Source organism: Dictyostelium discoideum (assembly GCF_000004695.1).
Source record: "Dictyostelium discoideum AX4 chromosome 5 chromosome, whole genome shotgun sequence".
NCBI lineage: Eukaryota > Evosea > Eumycetozoa > Dictyosteliales > Dictyosteliaceae > Dictyostelium > Dictyostelium discoideum.
The window spans coordinates 1,810,003-1,830,002 of NC_007091.3; the positions used below are offsets into that span (position 1 = coordinate 1,810,003).

General features: G+C 21.1%; 8 protein-coding genes across 8 annotated transcripts in view; 4 read left to right on the forward strand and 4 right to left on the reverse strand.

Annotated features, from left to right (window-relative positions):
* Nucleotides 1-482: 482 nt before the first annotated feature.
* On the forward strand, nucleotides 483-3,044 carry DDB_G0288683 (hypothetical protein; the record flags this gene model as incomplete). Its single annotated transcript, XM_631481.1, has 1 exon — nucleotides 483-3,044. One exon carries the CDS (start codon nucleotides 483-485, stop codon nucleotides 3,042-3,044), a length of 2,562 nt encoding a protein of 853 aa, XP_636573.1.
* Nucleotides 3,045-3,612: 568 nt separating this feature from the next.
* Nucleotides 3,613-6,946, forward strand: fam40 (FAM40 family protein; the record flags this gene model as incomplete). The annotated part of the gene is made up of 7 exons (XM_631482.1): nucleotides 3,613-3,799; nucleotides 3,939-4,212; nucleotides 4,340-4,725; nucleotides 4,806-5,470; nucleotides 5,539-5,797; nucleotides 5,892-6,292; nucleotides 6,377-6,946. 7 exons carry the CDS (start codon nucleotides 3,613-3,615, stop codon nucleotides 6,944-6,946), a joined length of 2,742 nt encoding a protein of 913 aa, XP_636574.1.
* A 470-nt stretch (nucleotides 6,947-7,416) lies between these two features.
* Nucleotides 7,417-9,162, forward strand: DDB_G0288687 (hypothetical protein; the record flags this gene model as incomplete). Its single annotated transcript, XM_631483.1, has 1 exon — nucleotides 7,417-9,162. The coding sequence occupies one exon, from the start codon at nucleotides 7,417-7,419 to the stop codon at nucleotides 9,160-9,162; it is 1,746 nt and encodes a 581-aa protein (XP_636575.1).
* Nucleotides 9,163-9,611: 449 nt separating this feature from the next.
* DDB_G0288689 (hypothetical protein) lies at nucleotides 9,612-11,693 on the reverse strand (the record flags this gene model as incomplete). The annotated part of the gene is made up of 4 exons (XM_631484.1): nucleotides 9,612-9,707; nucleotides 9,779-9,907; nucleotides 9,976-11,051; nucleotides 11,195-11,693. The coding sequence occupies 4 exons, from the start codon at nucleotides 11,691-11,693 to the stop codon at nucleotides 9,612-9,614; spliced, it is 1,800 nt and encodes a 599-aa protein (XP_636576.1).
* Nucleotides 11,694-12,871: 1,178 nt separating this feature from the next.
* hook (hook family protein) lies at nucleotides 12,872-15,747 on the forward strand (the record flags this gene model as incomplete). The annotated part of the gene is made up of 4 exons (XM_631485.1): nucleotides 12,872-12,898; nucleotides 13,155-13,243; nucleotides 13,546-13,855; nucleotides 13,969-15,747. The coding sequence occupies 4 exons, from the start codon at nucleotides 12,872-12,874 to the stop codon at nucleotides 15,745-15,747; spliced, it is 2,205 nt and encodes a 734-aa protein (XP_636577.1).
* A 304-nt stretch (nucleotides 15,748-16,051) lies between these two features.
* Nucleotides 16,052-17,128, reverse strand: DDB_G0288739 (hypothetical protein; the record flags this gene model as incomplete). Its single annotated transcript, XM_631486.1, has 1 exon — nucleotides 16,052-17,128. The coding sequence occupies one exon, from the start codon at nucleotides 17,126-17,128 to the stop codon at nucleotides 16,052-16,054; it is 1,077 nt and encodes a 358-aa protein (XP_636578.1).
* Nucleotides 17,129-17,248: 120 nt separating this feature from the next.
* Nucleotides 17,249-17,593, reverse strand: DDB_G0288741 (hypothetical protein; the record flags this gene model as incomplete). Its single annotated transcript, XM_631487.1, has 1 exon — nucleotides 17,249-17,593. The coding sequence occupies one exon, from the start codon at nucleotides 17,591-17,593 to the stop codon at nucleotides 17,249-17,251; it is 345 nt and encodes a 114-aa protein (XP_636579.1).
* A 1,476-nt stretch (nucleotides 17,594-19,069) lies between these two features.
* Nucleotides 19,070-20,000, reverse strand: part of myoE (myosin IE) — a gene marked incomplete at both ends in the record, with an annotated part of 3,516 nt that continues 2,585 nt past the window's right edge. The window contains one exon of the mRNA XM_631488.1: nucleotides 19,070-20,000. This exon is cut by the window's right edge and continues 1,337 nt beyond it. Within this exon, the coding sequence (XP_636580.1) occupies nucleotides 19,070-20,000 (931 nt within the window).

Here is a 20,000-nt window from a genome sequence, read left to right on the forward strand (position 1 = left end):
AAAAAAAAAAAAAAAAAAAAAAAAAAGGTTTAGATTCCAATCACCCCTAAAAATAAAATGGAAAAAAAAGCGATGATAGAATTGATTATAATAATAAGAATCTATTTTTTAGAGAAAAAAAAAAAATAAAAAAATAAATAAAAAAATAAAATAAAATAAAAATAATTTAAATAGGTTTTTCTTTTTTCACACACACACACACACACACACACACACATTTTTTTTTTTTCTTTCTTTTTTTCTTTTTTTATATTTTGTTTTTTATTTTTTTTTTTCACACACACATTTTTTTTTTCAAAAAAAAAAGACACAATAAAAAAAAAAAAAATTTTGTTGCTAATAAAAAATCAAAATTTAAAATTTATATAGATAATATATATAGAGAGAGAAAGAGAAAGAGAAAGAGAAAGAGAGAAAGAGAGAGAGAAAGAGATATATATATATATATATTTTAGTAAAATATTTAATTTTTCACAATAAAAATGTTTTTGAAAATCAAAAAAATTTTAAAAACAAGTAATAATGAAAACTCTATAGATAATGATAATAGTAGTAGTAGTAACATTAAAAAGAAAAAGAGTGATAAAAAAAATAAAAATAGTAATAATAGTAATATTAATGACATTACAACTTCACCTATCATAACAAATAATAAAAGATCAGACAGTGATTTTAATGAACAAGCTCTTATTAATAAATCACGTTCGTCTTCAGATATCGAATCATCTGATGCTATAGTAGAAAATGAAGATATTATTCAACCAGTTTTAACAACAACTACAACAACCTCATCATCATCATCATCATCAACAGCATCACCAATAACAAATGAAAAATCTTCAAATAGCCCACAATTAAATAGAAATAAATCTTTCTTAGGTTCTGTAGTTTTAAATATTAAAAAGAAGAGTTCATCAAAATCTAATGATAACAATAGTAATAATAATAATAATAATAAATCACAACAAGCAATTAATAGAAAAAGTTATCAAAAAGATGATAATAATAATAATAATAGTAGTAGTAATGAAGGATCACCACAATCACAAATTAGTAATGAAGAGATACAATCCAATGATTCAATTGATAATGAAGAATTAAATAATGAAAATTGTGATTCTGATGAAGAGGAGCAGCAAGACAATAGTTCATACGACGATGATGATGATGAAGATGGAGAATATGATGAAGATAATTCAGATGATGATGATGCATATGTTTCATTTAAAGATTTGGATGAAACTAATACAAAACCAGTTAAAAGTTTTAATTGTTTATCACCAAATCAATTAGTGGAACAACAAGAAAAAGAAATTAAAGATATTGCTGAACTATTATCAATACCAACTTCTTCTGCAAATACATTATTAAAACATTTCAATTGGAAGAGAGAGGAATTAATTTTAAAATATTTTGAATCACCAAAAGAAATTTGTAAAGAATTAGGTATTGAATATAATCCAATATCAAATAATAATAATAATAATTTTATTAATAATAATAATATTCAACAATGGTCACCATCATCATCTCCACAATTATTTTCATGTGCTAATAATAATATAAATTCAACAACTACTACAACTACAACTACTACTTCAACAACAACAACAACAACAACAACTACACCAACAATTTCATGTTCAATTTGTGGTGAAGAGGATGAAAGTTTAACAGAATTTACATGGGCAAAATGTAAACATTCATTTTGTAATGATTGTTGGGCAAATTATTTAACATTAAAAATCAATGAAGGTGAAGCAACTATTAGATGTCCATTCTATAAATGTAAAGCAGTAGTTGATGATCAAATTATAAAGAGATTGATAGCACCATTTGTTTATGAAAAGTATCAAATTTTCTCAACAAAGAAATTCATTCAACAAAATAAACAACTTCGTTATTGTCCAACACCAGGTTGTGACAATGCAATTACATTGGTTAGTGATGGTGAGATTAGTAGTATTTTAAATAGTGTTGGTGGTGGTGGTGTGAGTGGTGGTGATCTTGATGATCAAGATCCAAATTGTATTTTTAATAAAAACACTGGTAATAATAACATTAGTGTTCAATGTTCATGTGGTTTCAAATTTTGTTTCAAATGTCATCGTGGTAGTCATGCACCTGCATCATGTGAACAAATGTCAATGTGGGAACAGAAATGCTCGGATGAGAGTGAAACTAGTCATTGGAAAATTGCAAATTGTAAACAGTGTCCAAAATGTACAGTCTCTGTTGAAAAGAATGGTGGTTGTATGCATGTAGTTTGTAGTCAATGTAAATATGAATGGTGTTGGATGTGTACTCACAATTGGAAAGGTCATAATGATTTCTATGTTTGTAATCGTTTTGAAAAAGAAAAAGAAAAAGAAAGAAAATTAAATAATAAATTAAAAAGTAGTAGTGGTAGTACTGGTAGTAGTAGTAATAATAATAATAGTGGTAGTGGTAGTGGTGTTGGTGATGATGATAATAGTAGTAGTAGTCACCCTAGTAAATTTAAATTATTATTATTTAATAGTAATAAATCAAAAATAAAAAAATCAAGAGAATCAATTGAAGAAGAACAAAAAAGAACAAATAGATTAGAATTGGAGAGATATTTATATTATTATGAAAAGTATATAAATCATGGTAATATTCAAAAATTGGAGAAAGCAATTAAAGAAGAGGCACAAATTAAAATGCAAGAATTGGAGAAAGCAAATTCAACTCGGGCTGAAGTAAAATACATTGAAAAGGGTGTTGATCAATTATTAGATTGTAGAAATATTTTAAAGTATACCTATATCTATGCTTTCTTTTCTTTTGCTGATCAAAATAATCAACGTGTTGTCACTGCCAAAGAATTATTCGAATTCCTTCAAGATGATTTAGAAAAAACAATGGAAAAATTAACTGAACAAATGGAAGATGTTATGAAATCTCATGTAAATCTTGATACTTGGCATCGTTTAGATGTAATGAATCAAATTACACTTTTAAAAACTAAAACTGATGGTTTATTAAATGCTGTATTAAAAGATTCATTATTTGAATTATAAAAAAAGAAAAAAAAAAAAATCAAAAAAAAACAAATCAAATCAAATTAAATCAAATCAAATCAAATCAAAAATATATATCTATATTTTACATAATAAATTATTATTTAAAAGCTACTAGAGTTTTATATTAGTTAAACTCAAGTTTGTAATTGTATACTATATTTAACTATTATTTTATTTTTCCTTTTTTTTTTTTTCCAAGTTTTTGAAATTTTAACTTTTTTTATTTGGTTAATTTCCCTTTTATTTTTAAAGGAATCAATCTAATTTGAACAATAATAAAACCAAAATGATTTTTATAATTATTTAATTTTGTTATTATTATTATTATTATTATTATTATTATTATTATTATTAATGTCATTTAATTTAATTTTGGAATTTTTGCTAAAAGTTGAACTATTAAAAAATCATTTACATGAAATTTGGCAGTGGTTTTTAATTTATTTTATTTTATTTTTTTTTTTTTAAGAAAAAACAAATTTGGGAGCTTTTATGAATATTTTTTTTTTTTTTTTTTTTTTTTTAATTATTTTCATTTTTTATTTTTTTAATTGTTTTTAATGAAATGGATACAGCATCAATATCATCAACATCATCAAATTCAAAATCATCAAAAGAACAAATTAAATACACATTTACAGATTTTGATAATGATATAAAGAATGAAATTAATGAACTTTATTCATATTCAGAGTTATCAATATTAAAGAAATCTAATATATCGAATCAATTCTATCATGATTTACACGAATGTATGTATGCTCCTTTTTATTTTCATTTTTCTTTATTATATATATTGCATTATATATATATATATATTTAAATATTCATATCATATTTATGTATAATTAAAATCAATTGTTTTTTTTTTTATTTATTTTTTAATTTCAGATACTTCAAAAAATAAATGGAGAGATTTAACAGATATTGAAAAAATAGATTATCTTCAACATTTAATTGGATTCTTTGAATTATCAATGAAAGGACAAGATAATTATAATAGATATTTATTAAAATCTAGATTCATATGGTATATAGCGCAAGGTGTAAGAGATGAAACACATGATAGAAAAGATCAACTACATCAATCAAAATTAAATTGTATATTATTAAGAGAAATTAATGCATTACCAATAATTTTAAAAACTTTAGTATTATCTTCTCAGTATGTATAAATATATATATATATATATATATATATATATATATATATATATATATATATATATATATATATATTTAATAATTATAATCATTATGCATATTATATCTAATTACAAATAACTATTTAGAATTTCAAATGAAACATTAAGAAATCAACAACAACAGCAACAGCAGCAACAGCAGCAACAGCAACAACAACAACAACAACAACAGCAACAAAATGAAAATGAGGGTAGTGGAGAAGGAGGAACAAATTTTACAACAACAACGACGACAACAACAACAACAACAACAGCTAATACATTCATAAGTCATGGTAAAAGGAATAATATAATAAAGAACAATAGTGGAAGTGTTAGTGGTGTAATTAAAAATATAAATTCAAATGGTACACTATCATCATCAATGAAAGTAAATGTAAAAAGAGCTGACCTTTTAATGAGCATATTATTAGATATCATCTATTTAATCATTATAAATAATAAAGATGATGAATTATTTAAAGAAGAAATTTGTAAGTGGTGACCCCCCCCCCCCCCCCTCCCCCTATATATAAATATTTGATTATTTGTTATTAATATTTTTAAAATATAGTTGAATCATTAGAAGGATGTAATAATAATAATAATAATAATAATAATTATAATAATAATATTTTAGGTAAAAATAATAATAATGGTACAAATTGTGATAATCCAAATTTAATATCAATTATACTTCAATTATTAAGTGAATTTAATGAAATTGATGGTAATTTATATCCAATTAAAAAGATATTAATGGTACTTTGGAAATCATTAACCATTTTTATGGGTGGATTAGAGGATTTGGATAGATTGAAACAAGAGAGATTGGATAATGTTGGTTACAAAAAAGGTACTCCAAAAACTAGGTCCTATGATATTTCAAATTTCATTAAATCAACACAACGTTATCATAGTCAATTAAAATCAAATTCAGTTTTACATAAAGTGAACACTCATTATTTAGGTACACCCAAAGAGTATAAAGATGTTGATGTATTTAGGTTACCTTTATCCCTATCGGATTCATTATCAGTCTTACAAACTAATCTATATCCACCTGAAAAAGTTAGAAAAGAAATTGGCATCAATTATTATAGTTTTAATAATAATGATACAATTACACCTCATACTCAATCTGATTATTTCTATAATACTAGTAATATTTCTTCATCAAAAAAACAAATTAAACCTAGAATTTTAATTGATAATCCTTCAAATTTTGAAAGATTTTATGTAAGTTTTATTTTATTTTATATTTTTCTAAAAAATATTTATTAATTTTTTTTTTTTTTTAAAAATAGTGTATGAATGTATCAAACTTTTCAAAAATTGTAATTATATTATTAAAGATATTATTAGCAGCAACACCTGTTGTAAAGAATTATACGGGACCAATTAATTTAATTGCAGAGATTGTAATAGATCAATCATCACCAGGTTCTTCTGCATCTTTAGTTGAAACTATGCAATCTGCTATTGACTTTTTAAGACATAAAGAAATCATTTCAAAATCAACACTTGGTATATTATTATTAATTATTAAACATTCTAAATTTAATCGTATGTATTATTAAAATATTAAAATTAAAATAATGTTTATTTTATTAATTCTAAATTTTTTTTTTTTTTTATTTTTATTTTTTTTGATTAATAGAACATTTACAATTTGAATATTTATCAAAGATTATGTATGAATCAAATGCATTGGTTTTATTATATAAATGTTTAAATCATGAATCAGTTGAAAAGTATTTATTTTCACAAAATTATTTAAATAGTGAAGAGTATTTCAATGAAGAATCATTACCATCATCATCTGCAGCATCACCACCACCACCACCAATATTTCAACCATTAAATTGTAGTGGTAGTAGTATCAATAGTATTAGTAGTGGTGGTGCAGGTTGTGAAGGTGGTGGTGCTAATCCACCACCAGTGCAATTATTTGAAAATTATAAAAATTTATTTAGTACAATAACAAGTTTAAAATTAATTCAAAAAGTTATGAAACATCATCCATCAAGAATTTCTTCTTTATCTGCTTCAAAATCTGCTGTATGTTATTTTATATATATATATATTATACTTTATTTTTATTTATTAAATTTAACATTTTAATATTTATAAATTATATTCTAGAATATTTTAAAAAAATATTGTTCAATTAATCATCCAATGATTAGATTATATAGTTTAAAAGTTATAAAGAATTTAGTACCATATCAAACAAAGAAATGGAAACAAATTAATATGAGAATTATATCAGATATTTATTTAGAAGTACCAATTCATATTAATGATAATTGGTTATTTAGTCATAATAGTGCAATCAATAATAATAATAATAATAGTAACAATAACAATAATAATAATAATAATAATAGTACAAATAATGATAATGGTTTAACTGATGAACATGAAGTTACACTTCAAGAGAAAGTTGAAGAATATCATAGAGTAAATTATGAACAATGGTATACAAATGATGGTTTAGATATGTGTTATAAAAATGATCATTCAATGGGTATTGGTATTTTTGATGACTTATTAAATTCATTACAATTAACAACAGAAGAAAAACAAGCTATAGAAAATGATAGATTAGCTTACATTGACAAAGATGAAGGTTCCTCATTAATCTTTATGAATGATGCTTTAGAAGATGAATTATTATTTAATAAATGGAATATCCAAAAACCAAAATTTTAAAAAAAATATTAAAAAAAAAAAAAAACATAAATAAAATAAAGAAAAAGATTAAAATAATTAAAATCAAATAAAAATAAATAATTTTATCATCATAAAAAAAAAAAAAAAAAAAAAAAAATAAAATCTTGGTGCATAAAAAAAAAAATAAAAATAATATATAAAATAAATATTAAAAAAAAGATTAAAATATAATTTAAGTCAAATAAAATTAAAAAAAAGATTAAAATTATTTTAATCAAAAAAAAAAAAAAAAAAAAAAAATCCTGGTGTTTAAAAAAAGAAAGAAGTTAAAATAAAAATACCCAGGATTGTTTTTTTTTTTAATAATTAATTTTTAAATTTTTGAAAAAAAAAAAAAAAGAGTGAAGGTAATTTTTTTTTTTTTTTTTTTTTTTTTTTAATCTTCTAATATAAAATTCTTAATAATTATAATAATAGTAATATTATAAAATTAAAAAAATTAATTTAAAATGAAAATTAATAAAAATTTATCAAATTATATTCAATCTTATTTAATTGAATATTTAATTGAATTTTTATTAGTAAATAAAAAATTAAAAAAAATAAATAAAAAAACATTATTAAAAAATCGAAATGAAATATTAGGTTATTCATTAGTATGTAAATATTGGTTAAATTCAATTAAAAAAACAATAAAAAATTCATATAATTTATTTGATTTTGGAAATTATAATTCATCAATTAAAGAATGGTGGTTATTAAATATTTTAAAAAATGAAAATCAATTAGATTGGTCACTTTTGGAAGATTTAAAAAATCAATATTACTATAATTCTATAGAAAATGATAAAAATGAAAACCAAAAAAATTATATTGATGAATATATAAATAAATTTAGTCAACAACAAATGGTGAGGATTTGGGGTAGAGAGGAAGGTTTACAACCATTTTCACCAGAATATTTAAATGAAACAACAAATGTTATTTATAATATTGATATTGAATTTACAAATTCAGTTGATTCACCAATTATTCCATATTCATTATTACCAATTTCAAGTACAATTCCAAAAAGAAAGATTAAAACCAATCAATTAAAAGTGATTGGTTATTCAAATGTAATGTTTCAAATGATAAGAGATTGTTTTCCAAAGAGATTAATAATTGAAAAACAACAAACTCATAATATGGGAAATGTTTGGTTACATCATAATTTTCATGAAAGAATTTTTAAAAAACAACCTCAATTAACCTCTATAATAATTGATATGAATGATTATATTGACCCATTTCAATTATCAAATATTCATAAACTTTCAAAATTACATACACTTTCATTTCATTTATCATGTCATACATTAATAAAACAATGTTATTTCTATTATGAAAAAAATTTAAATATAAAATATTCAAATAAACAATTTGAACTTTATAATGATGACTATGATGATGGTAATCAAAAACAACAACAAATTAGATATGATTTACCATGCAAATGTAATGATGAATTTGATTATAGTTTAAATTTATTTGATGTTATATCAGATTTAAAAGCAATGGTAATTGGAATTTGTAAATCAAAATCATTAAGAAATTTAATAATTAAAAATAGATGTCATGGTAGATGTATTTGGGAAAATGATGTAATTGGTCAATTAAAGAAATTTCAACCAGAAATAAATGAAAATTATATTTTAACTCATTGTTTCAAAGATTTATTTATAAATTTAAAAAGTGTTGAATTTTTAAAATTAAAAGATTTCGATTTTCTAAATGAATTTTCACTTTCTGGTTTAATTGAAAATGAAGGAATAAATAAGATTTATTTTAAAAATTCTTTGATTTCAATTGACCAAATTCAATACCTTTTTGAAAATGTATTTTCAGGTCAAAATAAAGGAATTAAACATTTAACTATAAATTATGATTTAGTTAGTGATTTAAATAAGGGTAATAAAATTCATTCACAATTAAATCAATTAATAATCAACTTTTTAAAGAATGATAATTCATCAAATTCAACCAATCTTTATAGTATTCAATATCCAATAGATATAAATCAAATTGATAATTTATTAGAAACTTTAAATAATTATCAAACTAAAATCGTTGAATTCAATTTATTATATTTAAATCCATCAAAAATTTATTCAAAAAATATTAAATCTGATAATTTTAATTTATTAAAATTAAAAATTAATTCAAATTTAAATATTAATTCTAAAAGAATTAATTTAGTTAATAAATATTATTAAAAATAAAATAAAATAAAAAAATAAAATAAAATAAAAAAATAAAATAAAATTATTTTTAAAAAAAAGATTAAAAGAAAATTAAAAAAAAAAAATTTTTTTATTAGATTCTAAAAATAAAAAAAAAATATCAAAGCTGCCAGATATATATGTAATGATTATAAATATATAATATTTGTTGATTATAAATATATATGTGATAAATATTTAAAAGTTTTATAAAAAAAAAAAAATTGTTTTTGATATTATCTAAATAATGTAGAGTACACCATATTATTATTATTTTTGATAAAAAACAATAAGTTTGCATACTATTATAATACACTTAATAATTTGATTATATATAGATATTGATATAGATATTGATATAGATATTGATATAGATATTGATACTGATACTGATATTGATATTTATATTGATATTGTTAAAGACATTTTGATATTTAATATTTTCAATTCAAATAATTATTGATTGTTTGTAAATAAGTTTGAAAATCTTGTCTAATTGGCATGAAATTTCCATCTGATAACTTTTCTTCTAGTAATATCTAATGGAATAGTTATAAGTATTTTTTTTTTTTTTTTTTATAAATTAAATATTTAATTTAATTTTACATACATGTTGAGATTCAATTAAATTTGACTCGCTTAATGAAATTGAACCTTTTAATATACAGTGTTTATTTAAATTATAATAATCCCAAACTCTAACATTATCTTTTGAAATATTAAATAATTTACATCCTCTCTATATTATTGATTTTTTTTTTTAATTAGTAAAAATAAAAATAAAATTAAAATTATAATTTTACAAACATTTTTAATGAAATCAATGGTATCATTCTTTTGGCAATAAATTGTTTTTACATCTTTTAAATTTGAAGAACTTAATATGAATAGAGTTGTTGGTATTTTAAAATCAATTTCATTTCTTTTAAATAATCTTGAAATTACTACTCTTGGAATTGATGGACCCCCACCATATTTATTAATAATAAATTCCCAAACTGATTTTGAAACTATTTGAAAATGTTCACCTCTAACAACACCTGGCAATAATGTTAATCTATCATTTAATAATATTTTTTCATTACTAATTGGTTTTAATTTATTATTATTATTATTATTATTATTAAAATCACTATCGTCATCATCATCATCATCATCCTCATCCTCATTATTATTTTTATTATTTTTATTATTTGAAATGAAATCTACCCAATCTTTAATCCAATTAATTTCAACTAAAAACCAAATATCACCAACTTTAAACTCTGATTGATTTGAATTGAATAATTGGTAAATTTTTAATTCTGAAATTCCAGAGTTTAAACTACTACTTGGTACTTTTTGTTCATTAAATTTTTCAACTTCTTTTTTCTCATCTTGTAAACTATCAATTTCATTTTGTTTATCATTATTACTTTTATTGATGTCATTATTATTATTTCTATTATTTCTATTTTTAGTAGTGATAACGGAATCATCATCATTATCAAAAGTTTGAACTGGACTTGGATTATTACTGTCAATTGATGGATTGCACTGATTATTATTATTATTATTATTATTATTATTATTATTATTATTATTATTATTATTATTATTATTATTATTATTATTATTATTATTATTATTTTTGGTTGATTCATTAAAAATATATTTTACAGAGATTGATGGTTCGTTATCATAATTATAGTTATTTTTATTTTGAAAATTATTATTAAAATTAATATTATTTAAATCCAATCCATTATTATTATCATTAATAAAACCACCATTAAAATTTAAACCATTATTAAAATTATTACCATTGTTTAATGCTTGTGATATTTCAATTTGTGGATTATATATCATATAACCATTTGTTGAACTTGTTGTACTATTTATTTCTTTAATATTAAAATATTATTAATATGTTTAAAAAAAAAAAATAAAAAAATTAAAAAAAAAAAAAGGGGGGATGGAAATAACATATTAAGAAAATTTAGGGAAAAAAAATAATAAAAATAAAAAAGAAAAAAAAAATACAAACCATGAAAATCTAGACAATCTTCGCTAAGACTATCATCTTCATCACTATTTAATAATTCTGTATCGTCATCGATTTCATCTTGGTAAATAGAAATTTGTTGGTGGTAATTTTGATGTTGTTGTCCTTTATTGTGGTGGTGGTTATTATTATTAAAAAATAATTGATGTTGGTATTGTAATTGATTTGTATTTATAATATTGTTACTGTTGCTATTTTTTGTATCTTCGTCATCACTAATATCAACAATTTCATTATGATAGCTATCTTGACTATTATTATATTCGATACTATTAAAGTTATAACCAAATTGGTTTATTGAATTACTATTATTTTTTAATTGGGAAAATAAACTAAATGTTTTCTTTGCACCAAAACTAAATTTACTAGTTAATGATGAACTTGATGAATAATTAACATTTATATTATTATTATTCCCAATACTATCATTTATAAATTCAAATGGACTTGTAGATAGATTATCGAATTGGTCTTCTTCCATTTTCTTTTTTTTTTATTTCCTAGGAATAAAAAAATAAAAAAATAAAAAACCAATACCTAATTGATTTAAAATTATTTTTTTTTTCTTTTATTTTATTTTATTTTATTTTATTTTATTTTATTTTTTTTATATTTTAAAATAATAACTTAATATTTTAATAATTGAAAAATGGTAAAATTAGTAATTTTAATATTAAAATAGAAAAAAAGAGAATTTTGTTTTCTCCAAAATTTTAAAAATAATACACTACTGTGTAAATAAATAATTAATTAAATCAAAAAAAAAAAAAAATTAAAAATTAATTTAATTTTAAAATTAAAAAAAAAAAAAATAAAAAAAAAAACTTTTGGTTGTGGGATGTCGCAGCTTTTATAACAAAAAAAATAAAATAAAATAAAAAAGAAAGTTAAAAATATTAGGATTAAAAACAATTATGTTTGGTGACTGGATTTATAATAATTTTTTTTTTTTTTTATTTTTTTTCGAAAGCACTTACTGCCTTTTTTTTGAAAATATTTGTAATCAACAAACTATTACTTTTTTACGTTCGGTTTTTTTAACACTATTTTATGCGAGAGTGGGGGTAATTTTATATGAGAAAACACAAAATTTTATTTAATAGCGCTTTATTAATTTAAAATAAATAAAAATAAATTAAAATTTTTTTATTTTTTTTTATTTGTTTTTTTTTTTATTTATTTATTTTTTTATTTAATTTTATTTTTTTATTATTAATTTTATTTTAATTTTATATTTAATTTTGAAATAGTTGGTTATTTGTTGAATTATTTGTAAAAAAATAAAAAAATAAAAAAATAAAAAGATAATTTTGGTATGTAAATTAAATTCACTTGGGCTGCAAAACTCATACCAATTCCTTTTTTTTTTTTTTTTTTTTTTTTTTTTTTTTAAATTCTAATTTTAATTTTATTTTTATTTTTATTTTAATTTTAATTTTTTTTTTTTTTTTTTTTTTTAATTTTTTATTTTTTTTTATTTTTCAAATTTAGTAGGATTTTGTTCATCATAGATATCTCGTTATGCTGTTTAACTTCTAGCATTATACACATTCAAAAACATTACCAATTATAGTCGAAAAAAGATAATAACCAAATATTAATTAAATTATAAGATTATAAAAAAAATAAAAAAATAAAAAATAATAAATAAAAAAAAATATGATAGAGACAAGTTTTATAAAATGGGTAAGAACATATCATTTAATTTATCCTATCTAGGTAATTTTGATATACTAATATAGTAATCACCCTTTTTTTTTTTTATTTTTCATTGAATAATTCACATAAAATAATAAAACAAAAACAATAAAAAAATAAAATAACATAAAATAAATAAAATATAATATAATATAATATAATATAATATAATATAATATAATATAATATAATATAATATAATATAATATAATATAATATAATACAATATAATACAATATAACAGATAAATTCATTTAAAGATTTATCTAACTCTATTGAAGATTTAAAAGAGTTATCAAATGGTACTATATTTAATGAAATTTGTTGCCAAATGTATGTATAGTTTACAATATATATATTTTTAATTACCTTAGGGGGGGTAGTTTTCTTTTTTTTATTTTTTTTTATTATATTCCCCTATGACACACAACTAATATATCTACTTTTTTTAAAATTAATAAAATAAATAATTAATATATTTAAACATCAATTTAAATACCTACACCATAACAAAAACAACTATAATGATGATGATAATAATAATAATAATAATAATAATAATAATAATAATAATAATAATAATAATAATAATAATAATAATAATAATAAAAATAATAAACAATATTATGATATAGTGCACCAAAATATTTTGATATAGATTCATTAAGAAAAGATGGATTAGATAATTGGATATTTAGAGAAGAGAATATTAAAAATATAGTAGAAAGAGTTGATGAATTTTATATAGAAGAGATGGGATTAAACGATCAAATATCATCCATTAATTGTGAAGAGATTGCAAACGAAAATATCGATGAAATTATATTATTGATTGAAGCAATACTTGGAATGGCAATGGAATCTGAAAATAATGAAGCTGTAATTGAAAATATTTTATCTTTAGATCAAGATACTCAAAATGATTTAATGGTTGTTGTTGCAAAGGTACTACCTAATTTCACTATTTAAATTACTATAGTAATTAATATATCAATATTTATTTTATACTCACTTTTTTTTTTTTTTTTTTTTATTATTTATTTATATTTAATATTTAGATTCAACAATCACATCAACCAAATACAGTAGATAATAGTAAATCATTTGATAAAGATGGATCAATTTTATCACAATCACCAAGTCAAAGTAATAATAGTATTAGTAATAATAATAATAATAATAATATAGATAGTAGTAATATAAGTAAAAGTAATATTAGTAGTAATAATAATAATAATAATAGTAGTAATAATAATAAAGAAGAAATTTTAAATTTACAAAATGAAATTGAAAAATTAAAAAGAGAGAAACAAGAGATTCAAAACGATTTAGATGAATCAAATATACAATTATCAAATGTAACTATGGATCGTGATAGAATTACAATTGATAAACAAAAGACAGAGGAAGTATGTTCAAGTTTACATGAATCAATCATTGGATTACAAAAACAATTGGATGAAACTATGGCACAAACCACAACAATGAATGCATTGAATGATGAAACCTATAAAACTGAAATCAATGATCTTCATATGCAAGTGGAATCAAAGGAGAAACAATTATCCGAATTGAAAAAGAAAGTCGATGAAGCCAATCGTTTAGCGAATGAAAATCGTTCATTACGTGATGAAATTGATATTTTAAGAGAGAAAGCTGCAAATGCTGAAGCAACTGAAGAGAAATTAAAAAAACATCAAAAGAAAATCGAAGAAATTGGCGATCTAAAAAAGAAAATCAAGGAACTTGAAGATCAAAATGATAGTTACATTCAACAAACTTTGGATCTTGAAGAACAACTCTCAAAGAATAACACCTATAGAACTCAAGCTGACTCTGGTAAACAACAAATCTCCTCACTAAAGATTGAATTGGCAAAATTGGAATTATCTTTGAAATCCATTAAAGAGGATCGTGATAAATTATCTGAATCTTTAAATACCGTAGAGTTGGAACGTGATAGTTTACAATCTCAAGTTACTAACCTCAGAAATACAATCGATAATCAACAACAAGAATATGAAACCAAATTCGTTGATCTTCAATCTTCAATTAGTCTCAATAGTGGTGGTAGTGGTGGTTTAGGTGATGAAGTCATTGATGGTTCAACCAAAGAAAGAATAGCTCGTTTAGAAAGAGATAACAAACGTTTAAAAGAAGTCGCTGAAAAAGCTTCTGAATTAGAAAATCAATTAGAAGATGCCAATCAATCAAAAGAATTATTAACAATTCAAATTAAACAATTAGAAGAACAAAAACAACAATCAAATAATACTAATAATAATAATAATAATAATAATATGGTCGATTCATCTGAAATTGAATCACTAAAACAACAATTAAAAGAAAAAGAAAAAGAAATTTCAACATTAAAGAGAAAACTCGAGGAATCTAATCTTAGTTTGGATGAAAATAGGAAACAATTGGTCGAATTATCACAAAGACCAACCACTCAATCACCAGGTGATATTGAAAAACTTGAAAATTACGAAAATCTTCTCAAGGAAAATGATGGTTTAGAGGGTCGTTTAAGAGCTGCTCGTAACATCATTAAAGATCTTAGAGAAAAACATAAATCTTACTCAAATCAAGAGACTCAATTGGCCACCAAAGATGAAGTCATCACCAAATTGGAAGGTTTGGTCAAAAAGAAGACTGATATCAACGAAGATTTAAGAAAACAACTCGAAGAAGGTAGAGAAGAATCTCAAAGAGAAATTAATTTAATGCTTTCAGCTTTCTTAAAGATTGGTTTAGAAATGGAACAAGTTAAAATTCAAAATATTTCAAGTTCAAAAGAACCAAGATCATTTTTAAATAAAAAAAGAGCTGATTAAAGAATTTATAAATAATAATAAATAATAAATAATAATAATAAACTTTTAGAGTAGTAATAAATAGTAGTAATAATAATAATAATAATAATAAATAATAATAAAAAAATAAAAAAAATAAAAAAAAAAAACAGATACAAAAATTGAAACATTAAAAAAGATATAAATAAATTGTTTTTATACAAAGAACAGTTTTTTTTTTTTTTTTTTTTTAAAATATTATATATACAATTTTTTTTTTTCTTTTATTATATATGTGTTCTTGTATCGTTTTTTTTTTTTTTTTTATTTTTATTTTAGTTTTTTTTCAATCAAAATCTCTTAAATTGTCGATTGAAATTTTTAGTAAACTTTTATCTTTTGATTTAAAGTAAACACCTTTAGAATTGGTTGAACCAATAAGACAAGGCTCTGGATCGTAATAGTCTTGTAATTTTTTAATTAAATAAGTTTGAATTTGTGGTTGTTGTTGTTGTTGTTGTTGTTGATGTTGGTGATGTTGATGTAATTGTTGTTTAATAATGATTTTATGATAGTTTTCAGGAGGGTTTGGATCGATTGTTAAAGTGATTTCCGAAGAATTTGAATTGGTAGTTGTAATAAATGTTGGAAATATTGCTACTATACTATCATCATTTGAATCCTTTTTAAAGATTACAGAATTGGTTGAAATAGATCTTGAGTTTTGAATATTTAAATTTGAACAAATGGACTTATTAATTTGTTTGGAAATTTCTTTCTCCAATTGAATCTCTTCATTTAATTTTGTTACTAAATTCTTTAATTTTAAATTTTGTTCCTTTTCCATCTTTAATTGAAATTCCAATTGTTCCATACTAAGTTTTAATTTTTTATTTTCATTTGCTGTTGCATTTATTAAATTTTGAAGTTGTTGACTTTGATTTGAAAAATTTGATTGATTATTTGGTTTATTTGGTTTATTTTGATTTTGATCTTGATCTTGTAAAAAATTAAATATATTATTATTATTATTATTATTATTATTTATATTATTATTATTATTTTTATTTATATTATTATTATTATTATTTCTATTTGGAGATACCATTTCTATTTGTGGGGTTGGTGGTACTATGTAACCTTCATTTAGAGATGTTAAACTATTTAATTTTACTTTTTTAAATGATCTTGTATCTTGTACTTCACGTATATCTGTAGTTTCTTCGACAATACTAAAGTCATCATAAGAATCGCTATCTTCTTTATTAGTAATACTATCTTCGTCATTTTCTTCTTCTTCTTCTTCTTCTTGTTCTTCATCGCCACCATTTAAACTTGTATTACTACTACTACCATTGGTAACATTTGTATTTGTATTATTATTTGAACTTATGGCATTATTTGCATTTTGTCTTCTTGTCATCATTGATCCATTTGATGTCTGTCAATTGTGTGTATATATATATAATAATAATAATAATAAATAAAAAATATTAATTAATTAATTTATGAATTAATTAATGAATGATTAATTTAATATGGTTTACCAATAAATTTTAAATAAAGTCAAAGTAAAGATTTTTACAGTTGGAGTTTGTGGAGGTGAAGAATCAATTTGTTGTGATGTTTTTTGAAGTGCTAAGTTCTTCATTGATAAAGAATGCTTTTGGTTCTTAATCTTTGATTTAATTTGTTCCAATGTATAAACGCCTTTAAATGGTGTTGTGCCTGACAAGATTTCAACGATTTCCATATCTTTTGTGTAAAGTTTAGTCGCCAACATCGTCTGATATTGACTAAATAACTTGGCTGCAACATCTTCAGGCCATAAAACTTTCTTATTAGTTACAAACCTTATATTAATACCTCTATTATTTGGTGTATCCATTTTTCTTTCTCGACTTGTTTCTTAATATATTTTTTTTTTTTTTATTTTTTTAAAAAAAAGAAAAAAATTGAATCTAATCTTTATTTTTTGAGTTAACCTCTAAATGGCGCAGATTTTATATTATTTTTTTGTTTTTTTTTTTTTGTATTTTTAAAATAAGTTTTTGAAAAAAAAAAAATAAAAAAAATAAAAATAAAAATAAAAAAATAAAAATAAAAAAATAAAAAAAAAAAATATAAAAAAATATAAATATGAAAATAAAGTAAGTAATGTGTTATTAATAAATGGGAATTTTATTATTATATTTGAATTATTGTTATTATATGATCTTTATAATCTATCCAAAAAATTATTTGTTTTTGACTTTTTTTTTTTTTTTTTTTTTTTTTTTTTTTTTTTTTTTTTTAATTTTTTTGGGGGAAGGTTTGAAAAAAAAATAATCAAAATTAAAAAAAGTTTTGACTTTTGGATTCGGAAAAAAAAAAAACTAAATATTTATTATAACCCAACTGATGCTGACTATGATTTGCTTTATTTTTTTTTTTTTTTTTTTTTATTTTATTAATTTTTTAAGTTTTTTATTTTATTAAATTATATTTGATTGGTATTTCGATTATTAAATAAACCAAACCACACCTTTTATTTGTTTATTTATGGTTTTAACTTTTTTTTTTTTTTTTTTTTTGATTAAAAACAAAAATTAAAATAAAAAAATAAATTAAAATAAAAAAAAAAAAAAAAAGTTAAATCCTGGATTTTATGTCAAAATTTTAAATTATCAATAAAAAGTCTAAAAATTTTAATTATTACAATCAAATATTGTTTGTATTAAATAATTAATAATTATTTTTATCAAAGTTTTTGGTTTTAACCACTAATTCTCCAAATTAAAGAGTAGATTTTTTTAAAACCAAATTTGTGTAGAGTGGGATTAAATTTTTGGGTTTCAATAATAATAAAAAGTATGGAAAATAAAAACTTTAATGGCCACTCTCGCCTTTGGTCCTTTATCATAAAATTTCAACACCCATCTCACAAAACAAAAACAAAAACAAAAAAAAAAAAAAAAAAAAAAAAAAAATCAAAATTTTGAAAAAAAAAAAAAACCATTTCCCAATCCACCAGATTTTAGTGGATAAGAATTTGGTTGACATAAAATAATAACTAGAATTTAATTTAAAAAATTATTAAAAGTAGTTCCAATATATGACAACTCCTTTTTTTTTTCTTTTTAAAAGAAAAAAAAACAAATGGACAAAGGGAATCTTAATGAAATTTTTATTTTCCATAAAAATATTTTTTTTTTTTAATAATTGTTTTTTAAAAATATTTTATGGAAAAAAAAAAAGAAATTTCAATAAAATAATAATAAATATAAAAAATAAAATCTAAATTCTTAATTAAATACAACATTTTTTATTTTATTTACTATATTTTTTTTTTTTTTTTTTTAATTTTAATTTTTTTTTCCCCAATTTAATCTTTAAATTGGATTGTTGCTTGGTTACCTTTACCTTTTTTAAATTGAGAACCAATTAATTTTGGATCATTATTAATTGGAGCAAAAGTTAAAATTGTATCAGAACCTTTTGGACGAGCATTATTATAAGTGATTGAACTAGTGAATTGAACAGATAATTTGACACCAGTTAATTTTAAGACTTGTTGAACGATTACAGTTGTAATTTCAGATACAGCTTCATAACCATTACAACCTAAATCCAATACGAAATCTCTTTGTGGAGCTTTACAATGTAAAACCAAGAAAGTATCAGCCATTGGTGAAATTGAGATTGAAGTTACATCAACCAATGGAGTACCCCATTTCTTTACTTTGTAATTCTTTGGATCGTGTTTATAGATGTTTGTACCAGTGACAACGATACCACGACGTTGTGGCACACCCTTTGGATTGACTTTGATAACGTAATCGGCAAAGAGTACCTCTGTGTCACCATAAGTTGAGAAAAGATTTTGCATGGCCAATACGTATTTTTGTTGATTTGGATTGGATGGTTTCTCCAAATAATCAGCATCGAAATGACGACGGAAGTCCCATTTCTTTTTACCATGGAAAATATCGTAAGCCATAACCTTTTGTCTCATATGATTTTGACCGGCACCCAAAGAAAGAATCATTTTCTCTGCTCTCCAACAATTGTGAATTTTGTGAGTTAATTGGACAGCTCTATCCAAGATGGATGGATGTTTGGGCCAAAATACTTGTTTACCCCATTGTGGATCACGAGCGACATCTTTAAAAGCACGATGTAACTCTCTGAACCATTTCTTATAACGATAGCTACGATAGAATAACTGGATTTTAATGGCAGCTTTTCTTTGATTCCATTTGGAACGTGCTCTATAACCTCTCCATGTCTTTTGAATTAATGTTACAATTCTTGGC